We start from the raw sequence: 25270 nt of genomic DNA on the forward strand, positions 1-25270 counted from the left end.
ACTAGAATTCACTGTGATCCCTGGAGGCAGAGGGAAGAAACACCCACCCTGTCTGAGTTTGAGTTCTCCCAGACCCTGAGACAAGGACCTGAGGTTAAATGATTTCGTTGCAAAGTGCAGGGAAGAAAGGTAGGGGAGGAAAGGAGTATACAGGGAAGCCTACCAGTAAGGGTGCGGCACAACACCAGTGTACCAGTTACTTATCGCTGTGTAACGAGTCACCCCAAAACATCATGCCTCATGAGTGGAACAACCACCCTTTATTTAGCCCCAGGTGCTATGGGTCAGCTGTTTAGGCCCGGCTCAGCAGCTTGGGTCCTCTGGTCTCCCGCATGGTCTGCAGCCAAATTCAGGTTGGTTAGGTGCTTCTGCTTGTGATGATTAGCTCATTGCTGTCTGGGGTTCCTCCTCTGTCTGCCACGTGGTTCTCATCCTGTAGCAGGCAAGCCCAGGCTGCTTTAAAAAAAAAAATTAAATGTATTGGGGTAACATTTGTTAGTCGCATTGTGTACATTTCAGGTGTACAACTTTATTAAATGACATCTGTGTACCCCATTGTGTGCGCTCCACCCAAAGTCTAGTCACCAAATATTGACCCCCTTTGCCCTCTTGTTATAGTGTGCGAGATGCGGGGTGGGGTCCAAATCTAGCACAGCAGTGAGTAACGCCTCATGAGGCCTAGTTTTGAACTGATATCTTGTCACTTTTGCCACATTCTATTGGCCAAAGCAGAGTCACAGGGCCAATCAGATTCAAGGGATGGGGAAGTAAATTCTACTTCCTGATGGGATGAGCTACGTGTCACATGACAAAGAACTTGAATAGAGACAGGCTGTCCGTCAGCCTAGCAGACCCAGCTACCACAGGGAAACGCTGGGGATGGTGGAAGACACACCTCAAAAGTATTGCCTCTGAGGGGCAAAGGGGCAACTGCAGAGTCACTGGGTGAGGACTACCCCAGGGTTCGGTAGGTAGGGACATTTAATTCCCTTGGCTTCCAACCTAAGATAGTAGCCTCATCTGGTTCTGGGAAAAGGCCCTTGTATACAGAGATGCAGACACCAGCAGGTCAGAGTCAGTGAGAGCGTTTGAAACAGCCTGAGGGGGTGGCAGGGCACGTGTGGTCTCTGCTACAACTGCTTTCTCGAAGAATCTCAGTTGATGAGTTTACACTGAAATTTCCAGCGAGAGTGTTCTATCACCTTTGGACACCAAGACTTCTTCCCATTAACTTCTGGGAGTGCTTTCTTTCCTTGTTTTGCCCTACACCCAGCATTCTCCTACCACACTTGTCTGCATCTTGTTCCTTTTCCCCTGCTTTCCCAAGCACAGCTGCGTCGTGCCCACATGCTGAAGGGCATTTGACTTTAGAGCAAACCCATGAGCCAAGTACAGGGCTGGGCGCTTTGTTTGCACTTTCCTGAGGACAGCAGATGAACGGTGTGTCCTCAGCACAGACGAGGCAGAGAGGATAAGACCTCTGACCCCTCCGTCATCCTGGGAGGGACCTGGGTGGAGCCGAGCACACAGCTGTTTCTTTGGAGGCCTGGCTCCAGCTCAGCCCCGGGATGCGCACAGATTGTGACTCTGTGACCCTGAGACACCCCCTCCATTGTCCTAAAGAGTAACTCAGGCAGGGTGGAAACAAGCCCAGCTCCCACGTTCTTCGTGGCTGGTGGTTTTCATGTATGCGCGTGGAGCCATGGCATTTCAGGTACAGAACAGGGAGCTGACAGGCAGGGATTTGAGTCATTTACCTGGGGTCAAAAAGGAAGTAAAATGGCAGTGGCAGGAAAAACACCTGCTGGGAGGCTCCTGAGTCCAAGTGCAGTGTTCCAGCCATGAGACCCGTGGTCTCACTCCTTCAGTAGCCGTGGCAGCTTGGGGAACCCAGCCCGTCTCCCTCCCACTGTGATGTGCAGCTGCCCAATGTAGGAAATTCCTTCCTATCTCGGGGATGATCTGATTTCCTCAATGGCCTACTGGCCTCCTTGTGAGGCTGGGACAGTGGGCCATCCCCCTAGGAACTGACCTTTTTCCCTTGGGAAGTCACTTCACTTTTAGGGGACCCCCCACATGAGCAGCAGCAGTCTATCCCAACAAATACTGGATTTCGGGGACAGCCCTCCTCCTGTTGAGCAGGCACTGATGGGGATTTTCCGTGTGGATGGTGAGAGCCTGGGGAATCCATAGAGGAGCATGGAAGGCAGATGGAGGAGTAACCGTGGCAACCACAGAAGATGCTGGGAACACGCTTATAACTGGCCTCCCTCCCAAGCGACCTGGGAAGTCTGGGTCTACCTCACAGGTGTACCTAATAACATTTTATTTGGTAGTATTTTCCTTGGCTCCCAAATATAGCCAACCATTGGAGGTTTTATGTGTAAGCATCTCTGCAGCAGGGTCAAAATGATATGGCTGTTATTTCCTTCTCACTGGACCTGCCCCCTAAGGACCCATCCAGAGAATGTAGCAACTGGATTGCTCACTCCTCTCAAATGGAGAGCAGGCGGGGAGCCCTGTGCTGCGCCTCCGCTGAGATTCTTGCAGTTTATCCCGAGTGACTGTGTTGTTGGTCTCTTGCCACTGACACTAGACTCACCCATCCCACAACGGACTCCGTTACAGGAAGGAAGCCAAATTCCGAAGATGCGCAGCGGTCTTGTTTCCTGAGGTAACCCTTCCTGCACACAAGTTTTTCTTCCTGTCGTGCACACACCCTCTCCTCTTAGCTTCTCTCCCAAGGGTGTTCGGAGCCACCTGACGTAACCACGGGCAAATGGGGAGGCGGCCCTGCTGCTCTTCACAGATGAGAACCCGAGGACGGCTGTGTCCCCAGTGGTCCCTCGTCCCACCGCCCAGACAAAGATGGCAGACTCCAAAATAACACGAACTGCCCAGGAATCACCACGCACTGATGTCGAAGTGAGATGGGCAGTACCGTGTAAAGAACTTCTAGCGACTGGGAGCCTTCTCCCCTGACTCCATCCCAGGCAGTGTTGACCCAAAGATGATGAGTCTGGGCGGATGCTGCTGGTGCCATGCTCAGGTCCCTTGCCTGTGCAGGTGCCATGTTCCCAGCTGTTGGCTGCTAAGGGCTCACAGCTGTTCTGCCTCTGGTCTGGAGAATGGCCCTCACCTCACTGGAGTCCCCTTGCTGGGAGGCTGCCCCTACCCTGGGGCAGCCCTCAGCCAGTGACTGACTGATTTGAGGTACCAAAAGCCAGCCTCGCTGTGTCAAGTGCAGATAATTCCATGCAGTGGTTTGTGCTCCAGAGCCCTGGTGTGAATCAGGCCAAGGCTAGACTCTGCCCAAGACCACAGCCCTGAGCAGCCCCTGCCCTGCCCCACTGGCTTCCCTCACCCCACCTGCTGCCCTCGCCCCCTGTACCTCGTGACATCTCCCAATGTCCCACCCAAATCCTGTCACAGACGGCTGCCAGAGCACCCGACCTGAGACCCAGTCGAACTTGGACCTCACGTTTTGTTTGTTCTCAGATCTCCTGGCCAGACAGTCTCATTCCTTTTTAGGACTGAGCTCCAAAAGGAAACAAAATCTGATATATGTATCAGATATTAATGGGGAGAAATAGTTGCCAGTGGGTTTTTTATCTGCTCTCTTGGAATTGGAGGGGTTTGGACTTTTAATTTAATTTAATTTATTTATTTAGCCTCACCCAAGGACGTACTTATTGATTTTAGAGAGAGGGGATGGGAGGGAAAAACAGGGAGAGAAACATCAATTGCTTGCCTCTTGTATGTGCCCCAAATGAGAACCAAACCTGCGACCCAGGCATGTGCCCTGACTGGGAATCGAACCTGCGACCCTTTGGTTTATGGAATGATGCCCAGACAACCGAGCCACACCACCCAGGGTAGGGTTTGAGCGTCTTAAAAACCATGCCTTGGAGTGATGTGTAGGAGGTCCCTTCAGGTGGCGAATGAGACTTTGTACCTTCTAAGGTTACTGCTGGTTGCCTCTTCCCTGGGACTTTATTTTTGAAAAGGAGCATCCCCACACAAGGGGTAACAGGAGAGGAGTGGCGTTGTGTGAGATGGCTTCCAGGGCAAAAGGTCCTCCCTGGAGGGAACTAAGGGAACGCGTGATATTCAGGCGGAGTGGTCAGCCATCCTCGCCAGGAACACTGGGCTCTTTTTTGAGAATGTTTTCTGTGATAATGAGACTTGAGCCAAGAGGTGAATGCCACTGTGTCAGTTTGCAGTCATGTTTCTTTAAGAAACAAAGGAAAGACAAATTTTTAAATTTCTCATTTCTTTTTCTGGTGTGGAAGAACACAGACAATTTAACCTCCTAAGCCAAGAAGGAGAAGATTCTCATTTTCTTTCCTCCCTGACCAACTTCTCCAGGTTTAAAGATGACTCGTTTTTAGTGCAGGGATAGTGGGATTGAGATGAATAAAACCAAGGCACTCACAGATACCTCCTTCTACACCTTTTGGAAATGCCATTCTTGCCCTTTCACCTGGTGTCGCAGTCTGAGCACTCTGTCCCTCCCCTTCGTCCACACGGCCTCTCCTTCCCATGACTGCTCCAAGTCCCCCACTGTTACCTTCCTGTAGGACAGAGGTTCTTAACCTGGGTCCGTGTCCCCTTGGTGATCTGTGTGTAGAATTCATGGGGTCTGTGGACTTGGATAGGGGAACGATCGCGTGTTTGTTTTCACTGACTTCAAATTGGAACTGAGCGTGTGTTCAGTTATAAATGTAGGCAGCGAAGCATGGGAATGTTAGCAGGACCTGTGACTGTCCCACGTAGACTCTGGCATTTTCATACCGAGCTACTGTACCGCAGATATTTCAGAAGAGTATTTCCATGGATCCCAACTTCACGGGTGCAGTAGTTTTTAGATCTGCCACTCAATCGTATTACTGTCATTAAAAAAATAACACATATTAGTAAACTACACATTTTTAAATATAACGATCATTGTATTTTATGTAATTGGCTTCTTTGTAATCCTATTTTTCATTGTATGCATTTAAAAACAGTATTTTGAGCCCTGGCTGGTGTGGCTCAGTGGATTGAGTGCCAGCCTGCAAACCAAAGGGTTGCAGGTTCGATTCCCAGTCAGGGCACATGCCTGGGCTGTGGGCCAGGTCCTCAGTGGGGGGCGCACAAGAAGCAACTGCACATTGATGTTTCTCTCCCTCTCTCCCTCCCTTCCCCTCTCTCTAGAAATAAATAAGAACAGTATTTTGAGAAGGGTCCATTCACTTCGCTAGACTGCCAGGAGTATCTGGTGGCACGAAAACAGGTTAAAAAACCCTGTTCTAGAAGTTTTCCCTGAGTATGGGGAAAGATACCCATTGGAGAAACAAATGTTTTGCTTTGCTTATGGAGTAGACGGAAGATTTTTGTTACAATATTCCAAACTGGGACTTCATTATAAAGCTGTCGTCATGTTCTCCTGTCTCTGTGGCTTCCTAATCAATATACTGATCAGGAAGTAACCATTCAGTTCTTGTCCTTGGTTTATTATTTATTAAAGCCACAGGTAACTGTTCTTTAGGGCTTTGATGAGCTTGAGAAATCTAGTGCTTCGGGCCCAAAGCGGAGAAGCTGGGCCAGGGGGTGAACGCGGCAGCCACTTCATGGGCCCATGGGCCTACGCGTGGTGGTTTGAGGTGCTGTGGGGTGTGCATCCTTATTTCTACCCTCAAGTCCTCCAGAGATCTAGGGGACTCAGGAGGAAAGAGCTCTTTTCTCCTTGCCCCTGTGGCTGCTCGCCTCGCAGGAAAAAGTGGTTCCAAATCCAGGGAGGCTGGTAATTTCAATGCATTTTATTATCTGTGACCCTTTACGTCTCCTGTTTGGTTCTTGAGCTGGAATCGGGGAAAAATTAGGGCCACAACAGCCAGGGCACCCCGGTGGCCATGCTGACTTGGTCCTCTTGAGTTGTCTGGCTTCTGTGATCTGCGCATCAGCTCCTTGCATTCTGAATGTGTTAAGTGGCCTGCTTCGGCGGGTGGCTCGTGTGTGACATAAGGTGGCACTGTGCCATTTTGGGTCAGGCCATACATCACTGCACACCATCCCTGTCTTATGACGTCAGACCCCTGAGCAGCCCACAGAGCTTGGGAATTCCTCTGCCCCCTGAAGTATTCTTTGCCTTTAATCCAGTTGTTACAGTGAGCAAACCTCGCTGATTCATTCCAGATGTGCTAAGATTTAGTGATTCCGGAAATACTCCCAAAGTAAAGGCTGATGAGGATTTGAATTCCTCTGTTAGCTGGGAACCAGTGATTCCTTTCACGATTAAACAGATGGGGCCAGAGGAAGGAGCCTGAGCTGCTTGGAGGGACAGGGAGGGCCCTCTGGCCTCTCATATTGGCCTCGTTAGAAAGAGGATGGCCTTTGAAGCAAGTACCGGTCTGTCCCAGCATGAGTTATTAAATGAGCCAGAGCTGGGGCCAGATCAAGGCTGATGACATCAGAGAGGATACAGGCCTATGACTTTTTAAAATAATATACATTAATTACCTGAATGTTGCTAGGGAAACCACTATTTTGGCTCAGATCACCTTAGTAAATGCTTTTCTGGCTTTAGGACCATAAAGCTGGCTCAGGTGGGTACATATGAAGGAGATAGAGGTATTTCTGGCTCCGTGTAAGCACTTTTCCAATCAGAAACCTCAGTCCCAGGCATCATTTCCCTGACCCGCAGTAAACTTTAATTGACATGCCTCACAGAAGTGCCTCAGGATCCCTATCTGGAGTTAACAGCCATATGGGTCTGCTTGGCATGATTAGAAGGGATTTATAAAGCACCGTAAGATGTGAAGCCATCTCCAACTGCATGGCCTAATAACCCACTGGTGGAATAAACTGAAACCTCGTTCCATGTGCACGTACAGTTCCATGATCGGTTTAGGCAGTATTCAAGCATGTGAACAATATGAACATTAAAGCTACTTAAAATTACAGACTCAGAACAAAAGCAGGAATTAATTCATGTAAAGTGTTGCTCTTGAGATTTTTTTTAAAGTGTGTATGAAAGTAGACAAATATCCAGTAGGTGCTGGTGAAGGTCTGGGACAAGCTATGTAAGCACATCGACCTGGGGAATCAGCTAAAGTCCAGCCAGACTGGGGAAAGGGAAGGGTGACCAGGGAAAGCAAAGGTAGGGCCGCTGGAAGGGAAGCCAAGTGGTGGCAGAGGGAGGATGGGAACATCTGAGCAGCAAGCTCTCCCAGATGTGGCCCCAAGTAACGAACAGAGTGAACCGTGTTGTAGGATGTGAAAGGAGGGGGTCCTCGGCCAGTCAGCAGGTGGCTCAGGGCTGAGGCTGTGAACCACAGGAGGCTGCCCAAGGCCAGACTTTATGTGCGGCCGTAAGACGAAGAGCTGGGCAGAAGTAATAACTCCCCCAGTGCTCTGGAGGATATTAAAAGATAAAATAAGATTAGATTTGATTTCCTAATGTATATTTAGAATTGCACCTTTTGGTACAATATCCTTTTTGGATATTTCTTGCTGCTTTTTTTAATGAAAAAAAATGTGTTTATTAAAAAAAATAGGAGTTATATCTTTTTTGGTGCTCTTGGTTAGTAAAAAAAAAAAAAAAAAAAGTCCCTAAATATTTGCCACAATAGCTAGAACCTTATAAATCAGGAAATTTTAGTGATTTTTTTTTATAGCAGTGAAAACAGGCATCTGGATTCTAAATAATTTCACGTATCAATAAGACCTACAGGAATGGAGAGGAACACGCAGTCATTCACTCGAATGAGCCAGCAACACAAACCAGTTCCTCCCCCCTGCAGGAAAGAGACATTTCAGAGCTGATACTGGAGCATTCCGTGAGAACCGACACCTCCAGGGTCTCCAGCTGTGCCTTAAGGTTTCCTTGTCCAGGGTTCTGTCACACGAGAACGTCTGCATCTTGGGGAAAGGACAGCTTCTCCAGCTTATCACAAGCTGAGGGGGAGGGACTAAGAACCTAAAAGTGTGGCACATCACACTCACATGTCCAGGATTTGATGAGGGCCTTCGCCCTGGCACCTTATCTCTAAGGGCCGACATTGGCAGCTTTCTTCTCTGCAGACACAGAAATGCTGGGGTTTTGAGAATGCGTTTTTATGTTGTTGGCCTAGGTCACTGATTTTCTGTAGCGGAGTTAGCTGCATCACGGAGGAGAGGCCTCTGGTCCGGCTCTTGGGATGCAAATGCTGCTGTAAGGACTCCAGGGGGCTTCAGAGCACCTCTCAGATGCAAGCAGTGGGCTTGACTGTAAAACCTCTCAGCCCATAGGGACGAACAGAAGCGAAGGAGGACACATTGCAACAATGTTCGGGGACACAATGGCATGAGCACTGTGTGCGTGGAGGGATCGACAGCTGCCAACCTAGGTCAGGGAACTGAGGGCATACCCTGCAGAGATGGGCTCAGAAACTGTGTTTGCTGCCATCTGTATCTTCCTCAGTTTATCCCTAGTTATTCTCTCCAAGCCGATTGCACTGGGGAAGCTCAAACTACATACCCCTCAGACTCAGCAAGGGTACTGTTCTGTGTGTCTTACCTCGTGGTGCCTCGGGTTAGGGCAGGGATAATGTTCAAAATAATTAACAACCTTCAGGGCCCCGGCATACCTGCCTTTAACAGCACTTGCCAGCCATTGGACAGCCAGTGCAGCTCCTCCCACCCTCCCTCCCCCGGAGCTGACGTACAGGCGGTCAGGCCTGGGTAAGGGGTGTGTTTGGTCACCCACCACAACATTTGGCAGGACTGTGAGGCCTGTGTTGGCCGGAACTATTGGTAGACATGGAGACTGTGGCACTTGAGATGGATCTTTGTGACAGTTGCTAAAGAAGGAAAGCGACCAGGGTGTGGCTCACAAGGGGCCATGGGGTGTCTCCAGGGCCTGGGCCCCTTCCAGACATTCAGAGGTAACTGGCCTCGCTGGCTGGCTCCGCCTCCCATTCATAAAGCTGCGACCCCCTGTCTCTCTCGTTCAAAGGGCTCTGCAGCAGGCGCTGTCAGTGTGCCTGCATCCCTTTCACCCTGGCGGTCGGCTCCGGGATCTGCATCTCGCGGACTCCGCCCACCAGGCGGAGGCGCTGGGTGCTGGGAATGGGTGCCCTTCCTGCCCCACAGCAGCCCTCAGCCAGTGACTGGGAGCAGCGCACAAATCCTCCCCTCGCCAGTGATCTGTGCTGGCACAGTGTACAGCTTTGGGGGTTAGACTTTGGTGAAACTCAAAACTGCTTTGTGGGACACAGAATCACACGTGTGGTTCGCTTTTTCTTTTGTGACATTTCACAATATTCATTACATCATTTTAGCAGCCAGTGAGTTTCAGAAGCTAAATATTTTCAGTTTCATTTTTTAAAATATTCAGTTTTATTTTTGTCCAAATTTGTTTTATTTTTCCTAGACCTCCACTTTGCAAGTAACATGAGCAAATAGGTACCGTTGAAGAGTAATCACAAATCAAACATATTATATTGTTAAAAGCAAAATGCATAGAATTTACTGAGAGTCTTGAATAGTCCTGACCAATAGAAATATAATCCAAACCACATATGCAATTTAAAATTTATGGTAGCCACACTGAAAAATTAAACTGGAACTCGTAAAACAAATTTTATTTAATATAGCAAAAATCATTTAAATGTGTAATTAATATTTAAACAATGCTTGAGATTTTAAAAGATCCTTTTTATTTTATCGTGCTAAGTCTGAGAAACCTGACGTGTATTTTACATTTTAATGCAGACCTGCCACGTTTCAAGTGCTCAAAGCCATATGTGACTAGTGGCTATGACATTGGACAGCTGAGGCTTAGAACTAGAACGTGTACTTCTGCGTTGTCTCACCCAATAAATAGGTGAGGGAGCTGAGGTCATTTTACACCAGTTGCCATCAGTCACTGTGGACTGCGGGCTGCGGGCTGCGGGCTGGTACGGGGGCTGTCGGGGGCTTGCTTCTTTGGCACTCTTCTGGCCTGCAGAGAAAAGCCCTTCAGCAAAAGATGGGGATGCTGGCAGGTAGAGTGGCAGCCTGTGCAGGCTGCAGTGATAAACCCCAGGGGACAGGGGCACAACCACCCATAGCCTACTACTCTCTATAATACCCTCACTGTAGTGCCTTGTTATTTATTAACAAGCTACTTTCAACACTGCTGGCTTTGGTGACTCAAGATAACATGGTTAAGTTCATTGACCTAGAGGATCAAGTCAGAATGTTGATATTTAAAGTCCATGGGAATCTGCATGCATTCCACGTATCCTCCTGGCCTACCCTTGATCTCACTGCTAAGGATGTCCTTTTCCTGCTCCTTCCCACTTTATTTCTGAGTCACCTCCATTTCTCTATCTGTTGGTCATTGTTTTCTCTGCCTGGAACGCACTTCCTGTTTCTCTGCCCTCCCGTGTGCTCCTCATTCTTTAAGATGTGGCTCGATTCCTCCCTCTCTCGGGGAACTCCTTAGGAGAGCTTCCGTCTGCAGTGCTTTCTTCCCCCTGGATTTCTCTCACGCCTTGTTCTGCACCTGTTCAATTCAGCATGACTTGCATTCACTGTGCGGTGTATTTCCCTTACGTCGTAATCAGTTTATTTGGCACTTTGTGTTCATGTCCCTCATAGGAAGACGTCCCGTGAGAAACTGTGCTTTTATGGAGTTTTCCATGTTTGTAAGTTTAAGCACTAATAGTTGAAAAACTGATAGTTGTCAACAAAGCACCAAGAGATTGCCCAGCGGGTGCTGAAGGTACCCGGAACCGTCCTGAACAGCCTCCACCAATTTCAAGGAAAATCATCCAGAGGAAAAATAAGCACCTCACATAGCTTTGTAAAGAGATGACACCTTCCAATATTCATAACATCATAAATGCTAAGAAGGCAAACACAATTTCACTTCTCTTCTTATTATAGCCAAACAAGCTTTGTGTGAGTTTTATACAGTATTGTTGTATTTTCCTGTACTTTAAGAGCCGTGGAAACAGAGGGAGGGATGCTGCTACTTTAGTTTCTTCCCTTAGCATCTTCACAAAAAATGACCTGCATAAGTTGTTTCCATGATGGTAGAAGCAGAAGAATCTGGTTCAGTGGCCTGAGTGGCTCAGCACGGGATGATGGATCTGGGAAGGGACTGCATTTTCCCAACAAGGAGCTGTGAAGCGTGTACACTCTTAACGTAAGGTGATGCGTGAGGTCACAGAACAGGTTCTACAGTGACCCTCAGGCCACCGACATGGTGGCAGTGACAGCTGGCATTGGGAGTACTGAGTGGTACCAAATTCAAGATAAACCCAACATATTCAAAACAGCTGCTGTAAGATGTATTAAAACAGTTATATATTTTTTTATTGATTGATTTTAGAGAGAAAGGGGGGAGAGAGGAAAAAAAGAGACAGAGATCGAACCTGACCAGAGATCGAATCCACAACCTGGGCATATCGGGATGATGCTCTAACCAACTGAGCTACCCGGCCAGGGCTGTGGTGGTTGTTTTTTTAGAACAAATGAGCCATATGTTTCCAGCAGGATGTGTGGTAAGATAAGCTTTATGGAAGCTGTACAGTTTGGTTCTTATTTTAACTATTAATAACTCTTTTCTTATAAAAGTACATTGCAGTGGTAGGTGTTCAGAGTAGCGTGACTCACGTAAAAGACTGCACAAGCAAATTAAAGTTAATGGGAAATGTTTTTCAGGGAATGAAATTTCTTGAAAATTAGGATTGCTCTTTATGGAGTAAGTAAGCACCCGGGGAATGTTTGGCACCAAAACCCTGTGCCTGGTCATTTTACTCTTTCAACAGTCCTGTCAGAGGTTGGTCTTCATGGAGCCCTGTTCTTTTCAGGTATTCCTTGCCAAAGCCCTTCCCGGCTGAGACTGTGAGTTTCTACAAGAGCTGCAGCTCACACGGCCCTCAGGCCGAGCGAGGTGTGGCACTGACTGCAGCTCAGCCCCCAGGTAGACAGACCTGGGTCAGAGTGCGCCTCCTTCTGGGGGCTCAGCTCCTTCAGCCGTAAGATGCAAAGGCTGAGCTGATGGCCTGTTGTGGGGATGGTGCACGTCTTCATTCATTCATTCCACAAGGGTTTGTTGAGCACCTACTTTGTGCCAGGCACAGCTCTGTCACTGGGGTTCAGTGATGTGCAAAACCAGACAGGAGTCCTTGCCCCCTGGTGCTTCGATCCTAATAGGGGAGAGACAGTTCCTAAATATGTGCACAAATAAATGTGTCTTCACCGCACTGGTAAGCTCTGTGAAGGACAGTGGAGCACAGAGGGCTGGAGGAGCTCTTAACGAGGTCTTTCTCACCCAGGAGGGAGTGCAAGTGAGCGGCTGGAGAGTGCAGGCTACGGTGGTGAGGAGTGGGCTTTGAAGGCATGGGAGGCACTGAGTCCTAAGCCCCGCACAACCCCTCGGCCAGTCACCTTATCTCTGCATCTATCTCAATTTCCTTGCATCTAAAAATGGAACGAACATCAGGAACCTTTCATGGTGTTGTAAGGTTTCAGAAGGACAACGTGTTTGAAAGTACCCAGCACCAGGCAAATTACATTGCATTTCATGTCTAAGAATAGCTTTAGAAACAGAGATGTTCTATTTTATGCCAGATTTTAGCTGTAGAGGAGGGGTGAAACAGCTTTGAGGCCTCTTTTTTAAAAAGTCCCGAGTTCAAGGTCTGTTCTGGAAGGTACCTGGTTTCCCTTAATCACGGAGCCATGTTTGAATCACTTGACTTTGACTGCACTGCATGATTAAGTGACAGAGGTCTAGGTTGTGGGGGTGGCAGAAGGTTACACATCCCTGGTCTGATCCCTTGCCATTTATACACGAGAAAACGTGGCTGATCATGAACGGCAAAACTGTAGCAAAGAGGCATCTCCCTGTGCCCATGGTCCTGTGCTTTATCATATTGTCTCTCTGTTTAATATTCCATTTGGAAACGATGGGTATTCTCTGAGGCTACCGGGCTACTTGTGTGTCCTTACGCAATCCGTTCTCAAGATAAGGCAAGGTTAGCACTCTCTCTCATAACTCCTCAAAGCCTGAGGATTGCTCCTTTAATCTTACAAAAGCAAACAAGAGGACAGAAATAACACATCAATTGTTGAAAATTAAAGTGGCCAAGAATAATAAATAATTGCCACATAGCTTGAGGTCAGGGTCGTAATTTATTGGAGGCCAGTCAAGAATTCGAAACTTCCCTCTGAGTTAAATTTTCACATCTTGTTTGGATCCTTAGGGCTCTTGTTTCCAAAAACAAGACCATCAGATCTCTCCTTGCACATGTTATTCTTGTTGACGTGCCAGGCATGCAGCAAAGGGAGGTCCTCTCTTCTTGGATGGGTAATGAGGGTTCCTCCCCCCAAAATCTCTATTTCAAAGTATTTTAGCCCCCTGAGATTTTGGATACTTGTCTTTCGTGCTCTGCTAGCTGTATCAGTGGTCGCAAACGATGATGAACATGTGCTGGTTAATTTAAACACAAAAGGGATTTATTGGAAGGATGGGGTGGGGGTGGGGGTTCAGAGCTTAGCCAGGAAGGCTGGAGAACCATCATTACAGGAAACAGAGGAGACAAGGCTTAGCTCAGGATGCCATCCCTGGGCTCTCAGTCCTCTCTGGCCACCTCAGATGATCTCAGAGTGTCCTGGTGCCTTCGGGCAGCCCTCAAAATTCATGACCTCGGTTAGGAGCATCTGTCTGCTCACCACACTGGGGCCACTTGACCACCCTTAGATCACCTGACCCCACTTAGGTGCCTACACTTTAGCAACCAACTCTAACCCTACCCCTCTTTTCCGATGTGGCCCTCCCACTTACCTTGAGATTTCCCCCAAACAGAAGGTGTCAGGATGCTGAGTGGCGAAAAATATCGACTGTCCATTACACAAACATTTATGTGCTTAACCACATCTTCCATTAACTGGTTGGCCAATCAAAGACTGGCCACCCATGTGAATTTATTTTGTCCAAGGCTCACATAATAATCATCAATGTCAGGTACATCATCGTTGTCATTCTCCTCGCTATCATGACGATCCCCACCATCATCCCGTTGATGGCCCGTTTACCCCCCAACTCTCTTGGGTTGCTGTTTCCCTCCTCTTCCTCACCCCTCAAATATTCCTTCCTCCTCCTCTCCCATCCCAGTTTGACTCTGCTTTTGTTTCATTGCAAAATGGAAGCAATCATAAAGGAGTCTCTTCTTGTCCCTAAAACCCACCTATTAATGCATCTGTGCCTTATGTGCCTCTTCCTCACCTCGTACCCGCGGAGGCCAGCCCCTCTGTTTGTTCAGAGGCCATCCAGCAACTGCCCCCTGCCATGTCATCATTCATTGTTCTCTCTCTAGTAGATCCTTCTTATGACCATGTAAATATACTATGATAATTTCCATCTTAAAAAAATTCCCTTGAGCCCACATCCCCTACCAGCTATCATCCTTTTTCTCTCCTCCCCTTTGCAGAAAAACTCCTTCAGATAGTTGACTGTACTCACTGTTTCCACTTACTCTCTTCCTGCAGCTCTTAAACCCGTTCCAGTCAAGCTTTCATCCCAAACACTCCACTTAAGTCGCTCTCAGCAAGATCACCAATGACCTCCGGATTGCTAGTTCCAGGGGCCAGTTCTCATTCATGTTATTTTGACCTATATGCCATGTTTGACAAAATTGATTATTCCTTCCTCGAAACCTGTCTCCTGTGGCCACTCAGACACCCTCTCACTTGGTTTTCCTCCTTATCTCCCTCGCTGCTCTTTTTCAGTCTCTCTCGCTGGCTCCTCCTCATCTTCAGCTCCCAAGTGTCAGACCTCCTATCTACCAGCACATGCTCCCCGGGGGTCAGAGCCGGTCCATCCCTAGTGTATGTCTCCAGCCCAGACTCCTCCTTCAACTCCAGACTTATGCATCCAATTGTCTCCAGTCTCTTCTGAAAAATCCAATAGGTGTTTGGATTTTCTCTGCTAAACCTTCTATAGCCACTGTCTTTCCCATCTCAATAAATGACAACTGTTCCCTTGTACTTGTTGAATCTAAAATCCTTGAAGCCATCCTTGACTCCCCTGCTAAAATCCCTAACCCCCCTCATCTACCCATGAGCAGTCTGTTGGCATAACCTTCAAAACATCCAGAATGACTTATCACTGCCTCAGTTTCTACCACCGTGGTCTGGTCCGTCATCTGCTCACCCCTGGATCATTACAAGTGCTCCCTAACCAGGCTTCCTGCTTCCTCCAACCATTCACACCACAGACAGTTCTTATCACAGCCAGTGCGAGCCTTTCAATATGGAGGTCAGGTCACATGGGTCCTCCACTAGGAGCTCTGCAGGGGCTCCATATCAGGGTGAAACCAAGGCCCTTGCGATGGCCCAGGAATGCCCTACATGATCTGCTTGCCCCTAATGCCTTCGCCTCTCGCAGCCCATTTCCTCCTGCTCTCCCCTTCCCCCGCCTCTTGGCCACACTGGCCTCCTTGCCAGTCTTTGAACATTCCAGGCACCACTTCTCCTTGGCTCGTTCCCAGATCTCTTTGTATCTTGCCCCTTTGCTTCCTTCAGGATTGTCCTGAGAGGTCACCTCATCAGTGAAGCTTCCCTGACCACCACCCCATTTAACATCACATCCCACTTTCCCTCCAAATCTGGCGCTCTCTGTTCTTCTTGCCCCTTTGTATGTTATCTCTGTAGCTTTTACCACAGTCTGACTGGTGTGTTTGCTTCTTTGTGTCTGTGTTTGCTGTCCCTAAGGCTACAAGGAGGTGAGAACTCTGTTTTGCTGCTCTTTCTCTAGCACTTAGAACAGTAGTCATGGGCAGTTAGGAGGTACTCAAAATTGTGTGAATGAATGAATGTCTGCCCAGATTCCATGTGTAGGTTATTATTAAATATCTTATGATTTACAGGTTTGTTGTACGAGATTTCAGGTGAGCCCCCAGACAGACTAGTGAGATAGGCAACCCAGACCCTTCCTGGGCTCAGATGAAGAAGCGGAGGCTCATGGGATCTAACTGATTGCCCAAGGATGTATGGTCGCTTCATGGGGTTCCTGGGACTTGCAGTTCTGGTCTGCGAGGAGTTTCTGCCCCCCACCCTCAGCTACCCCACAATGGCTCATGTTGTATTAGTGAAAGCTGAAAGCTTTGGGGTATTCATTGCTGTTTATTTTTCATGGCAGCATCGATGAGAATACCCCATATCTAGCTCTGGGGGCTGTGAAGAATATCTCCCTAAACATCTCCATCTCCAACCTCGGCGATGATGCCTATGATGCCAACGTGTCCTTCAACGTTTCCCGGGAGCTCTTCTTCATCAACATGTGGCAGAAGGTAAGGAGGGCACCCCGGAAGAGAGCCTCTGGTCCAGCCAGTGCATTTGGTGACTTTCTTCATAGCTCAGAACGTGCAGTGATTCCACAAAGATGATTTTGTTAGGTAGAGTACCATTTGGGACTACTATTGGAATTGCTTTCCTCCCGGACTTAGAAGGTATGTTGGTACAGCCAGAGAAGAGTGTCAGAGCAGACTCAGTGTCTTCCATTGTCTCCCACCCGTTCTCTCTCGTGAAACCCACTCCATGTGCTTTTAGGCCTGGCCCCTCTCTGAGATGATACATGGTCACTGCCTCCCACATGCGCGTGTTCCCGAGAGCTCCAGTGTTAGGTCAGCAGCCGTGAGCAACGAGAGATGAGGGCAGATCGCAGCTAATCACGCCTGTTACTGCCGGCGATGCACTTGACGCTTTCACCAGAGGGTCATGTTCATCATCCCACACTTTGGTGTGTTTATTTATTCCTGATGCACTTGAGTGAATGGGGAAATTAAATTATTTCCATGAATTGAGTGAGCTTTCTAGAGTGAATTAATTTATTTGAATGAATGGGAGTTTGAATTGCACGGCTCAGGAAGGAAACAGGCGCTGGGGCTCCTGCCTGTCTTGTAATCTGCCTTCCAGGAACCACCTTTGGGGGGAAAGGACAGGCGTTCTCTGCAGGCAACAGGCGGAATGGGGGGTCAGAACAGACCTCCCTCTGCCCCGTGCTTGCGCCAGTTGTCCTGATGGGAACTTTTTGCAGCTTTTTCTAGTGTTTACAGCCTTGAACTGCAATGCCTTGATGTCTGTGTTACAACAGAACCAAAATCACTTTCTAAGGGTTGTCGCCCTGCCCGCAGATGAGCACCAGGCGCACCTTCAGACCTGCTGGCAGCTTTTCCCTGCTCAGGCCACCTCCTGCCGGACTCAATAGCTCTGACAGGAGCGTACCGATCTTGCCCAGTTTAGGAGGCAGCTGAAGCATAGAGAGCCATCTAGAGTGGCAGCGCTCCAAGGCCTTCCCAGGAGATCATCTCAAACTCTGCTGCTTAATAGCTTTTGGGAGCTCCAGGGTGAGGAGAGGCCCCCAAAATAATGAAGAAGGACTGCAGGAAGGGCACGCCTTCCATTCGTCTTCTACACCCTAAAAATTTTCCCTGGTTCAGGCCTCACCCCATCAAGAGTGAACCAAATATCTGTAGGGGTTTGGTATCTCTGCTGACACACAGAATCTCTCATGCTGTGATGCCATCTTCCTGTAAGGGGTGGGAAAGGGGAGAAGGGTTTACTCAGGGACCAGACCTGTGAAACTCGTTTCTATGGTAACCAAGAGGATGTGGTTGGTGCCCAGGTCATTACATCGCACAGATTCCTCTCAGGGCCCATGGGAGAAATTTCTCTCTGGTCTCAGAATTAGGAATAGTGTGCTTTTCTGAACAATGGGCGTATTTTTACCTGTGGACACAGTCATCCTTGTGACTAGGCTTTGTTCTCTCTGTTGTCTGCTAGAATGTTCAGAGCCAGCCTCACGGTGTCAGTATACAGGACCGGGCAGCATTAGTTCCTAAACAATAGCTTCCTCCATCTTACTTTACTTCCCTTCTCCATGGTTTTCTTTCCAGCTTGGAGACTGCATGATATTCTATCATAAGATACACTATGGCTTACCTACACATTCCTGTTATTAGATATTCAACTATTTCCAGTTTTATTCTCTAGTAAATAATATTGTGATGAGTGTCTTCTACAGAGATTGATATGAGCAAATGTTTATATTTTTAATCTTAAAACTATTTGAGGGAGGTAGCACTTACTGACCACCTACTATACACAGGGGTTTTGCATACATTTCCCCACTCCCTCCTTACTGCCTGCGATCCCGGGGGTCTGCTTTATGGGAGGAATGTTCCGGGAAAAGAGAAGTGGGGGGCAGGGACAGTGCCGAGAAGGGATGTGCTGTCCTAAAAGCTAGCCTCGCTCTGATTTACAGGGTAGAAAGAGGGGGTGGGGTGCTCTAGAACAGGGGTTCCCCAACCCCTGGGCCGCGAACCAGTACCAGTCCGTGGCCTGTTAGGGCCTCATGGGCAAGTGAGTGAAGCTTCGCTCCCATTACTGCCCGAGCTCTGCCTCCTGTCCCTCCACCCCCACCCATCTGTGGAAAAATTGTCTTCCTCAAAACCGGTCCCTGGTGCCAAACAAAAAGGTTGGGGACCGCTGCTCGAGAACACAAATCACTCAGCAGAATCATCCTCTCTTGAACTGGTGGGGAGCATCCTTTCCACCCCTCTGTCATCGCTGGCCACTGTCGTGTAGTTGGGTTAGTCAGCTCCCAGGCATTCTCGATGAGGGAGCTCTGGTCAGTCAAGGACAGTGCACCTGAGAAGGACCCAGGGAGGTCATTAGCCACTGTAGCCGATATGGAGAAAATGAGACTATATCCCTGGTATATTTTTGCCATGGAATTTCAACAACCAGTAAAACCTTTGGCACTGGGAACCCTAGGCTTCCCTTTGGTAGAAAGTTGACAAGGCGTCAGGGGCTCTTCGGGATGTGGTGAGCATTAGTGTGAGGGAGGTGGCAGGGCACAGAGACATCACGGAGCAGCCACGGAGGACCATCTAGGCATGACCCCCTCCGTGTGGCAGGAGAAGGGAAAGGAACAAAAGGGTCCCCTCCCGTGACTACCACCGGACTATACCTGGGGTGTAAATGGTGTTGCTCAGCCCAGAGCACAATCCCAACAGCGCTCAGGTTCACAGCGAAGGGGAACCAAGAGAGCCCACCCACCCCTGCACAGACCTACACAGAACCAACGTGGGCCCTACGAAAAGGTTCTATCAGGAAAACTAAGAAAAGTACAACTCAAGATATAGAGGGAAAGCATATCTTTTAAAAAGATTATTAATAGAAAACAAAAGCAAATTTTACAGAGTGTTCGCTGTTGTTCTTGAAGGAATTCAAGAAAAAATGAGCCCCACAAAAGATCAGAGAGTAGAGCAACGGAATGGGATGAAATGGAATCAACCGAGAGGGAAGCGAAAATCAAGATTGTGGATGGGATAAGAAAGCCTGATAACGCAACCAAGAAAGTAATGACAATGAAAATATGGGTTATAACCAGGAAAGAGCAGCATTAACAGCATGGAAAATCGATTCGTTACCGTACAGGGCATATCTGAGAAGGTCGCTGAGAATTCAGAGAAAAGAACATAGTGATGAAGGAGGATGACAGTGAAGACCACAGATACGGGAGGTGGAGGCTGGAGAATCAGCAAAGAGAAATGGTTCCAGACTAGTTGCAATAGCAGACATGAGCAAGGAAGGATCTCCATTTTCCTGAATGGGCGCTGCAAGTACCAGGCAAAACACATTGGGAACAGTTTAATGCGTACCCATGGCTTTATGAGATTTTTTATTTTAAGGATATGAGAATGGTACTACTATTATCTAACAGAAAGCAAAGACATCAGTTTTCTACAGACTTCTTTTCTGTAACATTAATATAAAAAATTAGAGTATGTTCAGTTGTGAATTAAGAATTCTATACCCAGCCAACTTGCCCTCCATGGTGAAGGCAAGACAAAGATACCCTCAGATACACGCATAGAGAACGCATCGAGTCTACTAACTTTCCGAGTTTGGATTCCCCCAAAAGCCGGCCCTGACACGGTGACTGAGGTGCAGGTAGTTTATTGGGCAGTGGTCTCAGGAGGCCCTGGGTGGGAATGGTGCGTTTGCACAGGGAAGGGACAGATGAAAAGAAGGGACAGTGTGCACAGATGAGCAAGTGACCACTGCAGGCAGCTCGGGCTCTGTCCTGCTGCAGATCCCCAGAGAGACAGACTCTGGAACACTCCTCACAACCGTTCTCCTGAGGGGTGAGGATTTATCCACCAGCCCCTGTCACTCATCCACAGAGAATCACTCCACGGGCCTTAACTCTCCAGCATGTGGAGCCTTCTCCGGCTATGGGCCGCACACCCTGGGGCGAGCGAACAACTCAGGCAGAGGGATGTGGGAAGCCATCGGCCTGGGAGGGGTCCGGCTTCAGGTGACCCATCCTCTGGTTGACTCTGGAGAATGTGGGCAAGGTGCTGGCAGCACCTGCTGCAATAACCATAGAAGCTTGAATCACCGTGAAACTGTTCCTGATACATTGTTACAGATAAAGCCCTCCAGAAGTTCTTGAATGAAAAGTGTGTCAAAGCCAAAGAAATATAGCAATAAGCAAGAACAATTTTTGCAAATATTTAAAATACTAAGCAAATATAAACAAATTATTGCCACAGTAAATAACATAATTTAAAAGATTAAGACTAAGCTTCTAATATCAATTATACCATAAACATTTGAGAAGAAACTTGCTCTTGTCACTCCTCCTGCTTCAGCATGGAGTCCAGACTCCTCGGTTGCTCCCAAGAGGCCATGCTGAGCCTGGGCCTCCCTGCCTCCCGCCACCCCAGCCTCATTGTTTCACCCCCCCCCATACACACTTGAAGCCAGTCATAATTTATTACAGAAGTTGCCCTTTCCCTGGAATCCCCTCACCACCATTGTGTTTAATGAACTGCTCTGCCTTCACATCGCAGCTCACGTGTCACCTGGGCAGGCAGTGCCTCCCTCAGCTGCCCAGGTGATGTGGGTGGGTGGCTGGTGGGTGGATGTCTGTCCTGTCCAATGTCACGAAGCAACTCAGAGCCCAGGCCTCCGAGGTCTCCAGTCTCCTCTGTCATCACACAATTAGTGACACATTAGTTTCTGAGACTGAAGAAAAAATACCTCTTGAGATGGGTTTTTCTATCCTAACGCCAGGCCCTCTCCTGATTCTTTCCTTTAAGGCAGAGGTGTCCGACCGGCGGCCCATGGGCTACACGCAGCCCAGGATGGCTGTGAATGCGGCCCAACACAAAATCATAAACTTGCTTAAACATTGTGAATTTTTTTTTGCGATTTCGTGTCACAATCTATTTAATGTGTGGCCCAAGACAACTCTTCTTTTTCCAGTGTGGCCCAGAGACGCCAAAAGGTCGGACGCCCCTGCCAGGGAAGGCTGCTTGTAAAAATGTGGTATGCACATGGAGGACCATCTGCTGGCTCCCCTCTCGCCTGTACAAAGCTAACTTGAAAATACTCTATAAAGCAGGACTTCATTTGTTGGTGGCTTCCCGGCTGGTTGATGAGCCGGCTGGAGTGTGCTGTCTGGCTGGAGCGCAGCATATAATCGTCACATAATAACCCCCCGTGGGGCAGTGGCAGGGGTCTCTGAGGGGCAGGCAAGGAGCACACAGTTAAAAGGAAGAAGAAGAAAGAGTGAAGGAAACACTTGGGAGCCCCTGCGTCCCACAACACCAGGGTCATGTCCACATTGGGTTCCGTGGGACTGACACCCCCAGAGCACACGCCACCAAATATAACATGAATGGGCCCCTGGAGTTGTACAGACATGTGGTCCTGGCGTCAAGGTAAATCAAGTTTTGATTTCTTGCTATGGTGCCTCTTGACACAAACGACTTTGGCTCTTCTTGCCTCTGTGAAGCAGAATGGATTTGTTTGGACAGCGGTTAGTAAGGACCTGCGAAGGGCCAGGGCAGTGTCAGCTGTTAGGAGACACAAAGATGAACAAGAGCTGGTCCCCATCCCCAGGGAGCTCGCAGCCCAGTGGGGAAAGCTATGTCAGCAAGCAGTGAAAGCACAGACACGCCGACTGCTCTGCAGAGGTGCCGAGAGCTGCTCTAAAGCACGGATGTGGCAAGGTGAGGCAAGTCATTGCGGGGGCCGCTAGTCTTTGGTTGGACCAAATCCTTAGATAAAGGCTTAGGGTTGATGCTTGGGCCCCTGAAAAGCTGGTGTCAGCTAGTGTCAGTGTCGCAGAGCTAAGGTGGGTGGGTGGAGTGGGTCAATTTATTGGGGTAGTGAAGGAGAGAGAGCTGGGCAGGCGCAGGGGTGAGAGGCCAGAAGCGAGCAGAGGAGGAAAGACAGGGGAAGTCCTGCAAGAGGCTGCCCACGTGGGACAAAGGGCCAGTACCAATCCTGTTGGTGGGTGGCCTCAGGACATTTTAGGAGCACTGGTGCTTAAGTTGCTGGTCAGTTCAGAGTCTTGCACTCCTGAATGTTTCATGTGACCAAGAGTGAGAGAAACTCAAAGACGGCGCTGGGTTCACGAGTACATCTTCAGGGTACTGACTGTATGATGCACTTGGAAACAGACGTGGACAGAGTATAAGCTTCAAGTCAAGTGCAAGAGAGCTCCCAGCTGGCCTTTGGGTGCGTGCGGGACACAGCAGCTTGTCATGGAGTTACAGAGGAGGCCCTGCTGGGAGGCAAGGGACAACAGGGACAGAGTCCTTGGCCCAGGCTCTTCATACTGCAAGTGCTGTCTTGGTTTGGGTCTCCCAGATGCTGACCTTGAAGGAAAGAATTGAGGGCAATTAGCTTATTTAGGAGGTACAGAAAATGCTAGGAGGGAGGTGGAGGCAGCTAATGAAGTGTGTGATGAGGCTTAATTCCGAAGGGCCCATGTGGGAAACAGAGCAAACTGCAAACCTCAGAGGGGAGGGAGCTGGGAGAGTTTACACCCCCTCCCAAAGAGTCCATGCTCGAGGCCTTCTAGGGGTGTGCCTTCCCCAGTACTTCTGTCTTATCATGGGCATTATCAAGATGCCCTCAGGTGCAGAGATGCAGCCACTGGCTGGAGCACCACCAGGGGCACAGGGCATCTGAGCAGGGCTCACCAGACCCCGCTGGAAACGCCCACAGCATCAGAAGCACCTCTAGCGTGAGCACCTCACTTTCTAGACTTCTAGAGGTTGTAACTCGGCCTAACAGAACTTCACAGCGGTTCCAACATGAGAACTAGAGACGCACACCTCGAAGTCTGTGGGGTGGGGCGGGGCAAGGCAGGTGTTGGACTTGGGAGAAGGGGCCAGGTGTAGGACAGAGGGGAGCAGGGGAGCCTGGGAAAATGGAGGATTCCAGCCTCGTCTGACTCTCAGCAGAGTTGCTGGTAGTCAGGTGGGAGTCAAGGCCCGTGCCGCCAGACTTCCTATTTTTCAATAAAAGCCAGAAATCCACATTTTTATGTGAAAAGTTATGACTTTGGCAGCTAATTAAAACGTTCTTTGAACATTGTATGGGCCAAACAAAACATGTTGGCGGACCGCATCCAGCCTGTAGGCCACCAATTTGTGACCCCCGGCTTAGCTGTTTTCCATATGTGCGAGTCCCATTCACTGGCCTGCCTGTTTATCACATGGCTCGGTGCTTCCAGTAAACCTAGTCCGTCTGCAGCTTTGAAGGTGTCTCCCATCCATCCCTGGCTGACAGATAAGCTAGCCCAAGAGATCTGGAATTTGAGGGCCTCGGGTGTGAGCGTATTTTTGTGGGGACGGAGGTGATTACAAAGAGTCAACCCAAAAAATGTCCATGGAATTTTTGGAGCTAATGATGGTTTGCAAACTATATTCAGGTGGGACGTTTGTACTTCACAGTGACTGCGAGAAGCAGCTAAGCCAGAGTTTTGTTCTAGAAGTTCTTAGGAGAGAAGGAAAACAGCAAGCAGCCATAGAAGAGAAGAGGGCAAGGGAGGCTCTGGATGCTGTCAAATGCCGAGGTGAAACTCCAGCTCGTTCTCTCGCCGTCCCTGTGACCTCGGGCCAAGGGTTTTCTCTCTGTGCCTCAGTTTCTGTCTCTGTAAAATGTGCTGAGAATTAAATGAGGCCCACGCTGAATTACTTGTACACGTTAGCACGTGCTGTGTAGTTAACTCATCAACGCAGGAAGCATACATTGGCCGTCTACTTCAGAGCAAGATTAAATGCTGAGGGGGGCGAGGAGAAAGAGCAAGAATATCAGGCAAAGCGTGTACACCTGAGGGTGCTGGCTGTTTTTTCAAATCAAAAATCAAGAGTCCTGGTCTTAACAGAAGACCGTGTGTGTGCACACACATGTGTGCATATGCCTTTGTACTGTCAGAAAATAGAGATGGTGTTGAAGTGGACATGTTTTATATTTGAGGAATTGCTTTTGTTTCAAAAAATAAAATTACATGAAAATTAATGTAAAACTTAAATATATGATTATGTCAGTGCCATAAATGTTTGTGTTAGCTTTTGTGGTTCTTATATGTTTGTTTTTAATTAGGCTTGTTGATTTTTTTTTTAATTGGCTTTTTGCTGAAATATTGGAATTTTTTTGTTTGGCGATGTTGACTTTTTAAAATCCAAGATACATAATTGTTCAAATATGTGATGCATGCAATAAATAATGTCAGAGTTTAGAGAACGAGGAGAATGGCGTACTCTGGAAACAATGGCGGGGCGGGGTCCCGCATCTTGAAGATCGGGCAGGGGGTCGACCAGCCCAAAAGTCTGCGGGAGCGTGGCAGGCCCCACGCAGCCTGGCAGAGGAAGTCTTGTTCTTTATCAGCTGGGTGGGGAGGGGTCATCTGTGTTTTGACCGAGGGTCTGGCCTGAGGAAACAGAAGGACAGAGGCTGGAGACATCCTGGAGGAAGAGCGGAGAGAGAGGAAACAGACAGGAGGTATCAGAAGGTGAGATTCCTCACTGTGGGGTTGCTGGGGAAAGAGGCCACCAGCCTTCCCAGCACTTTCGGCATCTGTCAGTTGTAGGGTCACTGAATTCGGCTGATGGCCTATTGCACCACCAGCTGATCTCCATAGGAGACTGAGAGGGAGGGACCGGCTCTGTGTTCTTTTATTTTCTCCCATGACGGGGCCTCATGTGTGGGGTGTGACAATGTTAGAAGTTGCCAGAAGGAAAGCTCCGTGTTGCTCTTTCTGAGGAGTGAGTGCTTTGGGTCCTGAACTAAAACTCGGCCTCCAAGTTGGCTTGGGGGCCGAAAAGCACCAGGTCAGCTTTGATAGCTTTTAGGTGGCTTGTTCTTCTGATAAGAGGCACAGAGGGCCTGCAAGTTTGTTTTCCTTGTAAAGTGATTCTTCCAGCGTATATCTATCTACCTTTACTGC

The 25270-nt window shown here is 48.6% G+C and overlaps 1 protein-coding gene across 1 annotated transcript in view; it reads left to right on the forward strand.

Annotated features, from left to right (window-relative positions):
- Positions 1–25270, forward strand: part of ITGA9 (integrin subunit alpha 9) — a 301990-nt gene that overhangs the window by 179050 nt on the left and 97670 nt on the right. The window contains exon 18 of the mRNA XM_053929726.2: positions 16154–16304. Within this exon, the coding sequence (XP_053785701.1) occupies positions 16154–16304 (151 nt within the window). The remainder of the gene's footprint in view (positions 1–16153; positions 16305–25270) is intronic.

The sequence above is a fragment of the Desmodus rotundus genome, chromosome 8 (assembly GCF_022682495.2).
Source record: "Desmodus rotundus isolate HL8 chromosome 8, HLdesRot8A.1, whole genome shotgun sequence".
NCBI classification, from domain to species: Eukaryota; Metazoa; Chordata; class Mammalia; order Chiroptera; family Phyllostomidae; genus Desmodus; species Desmodus rotundus.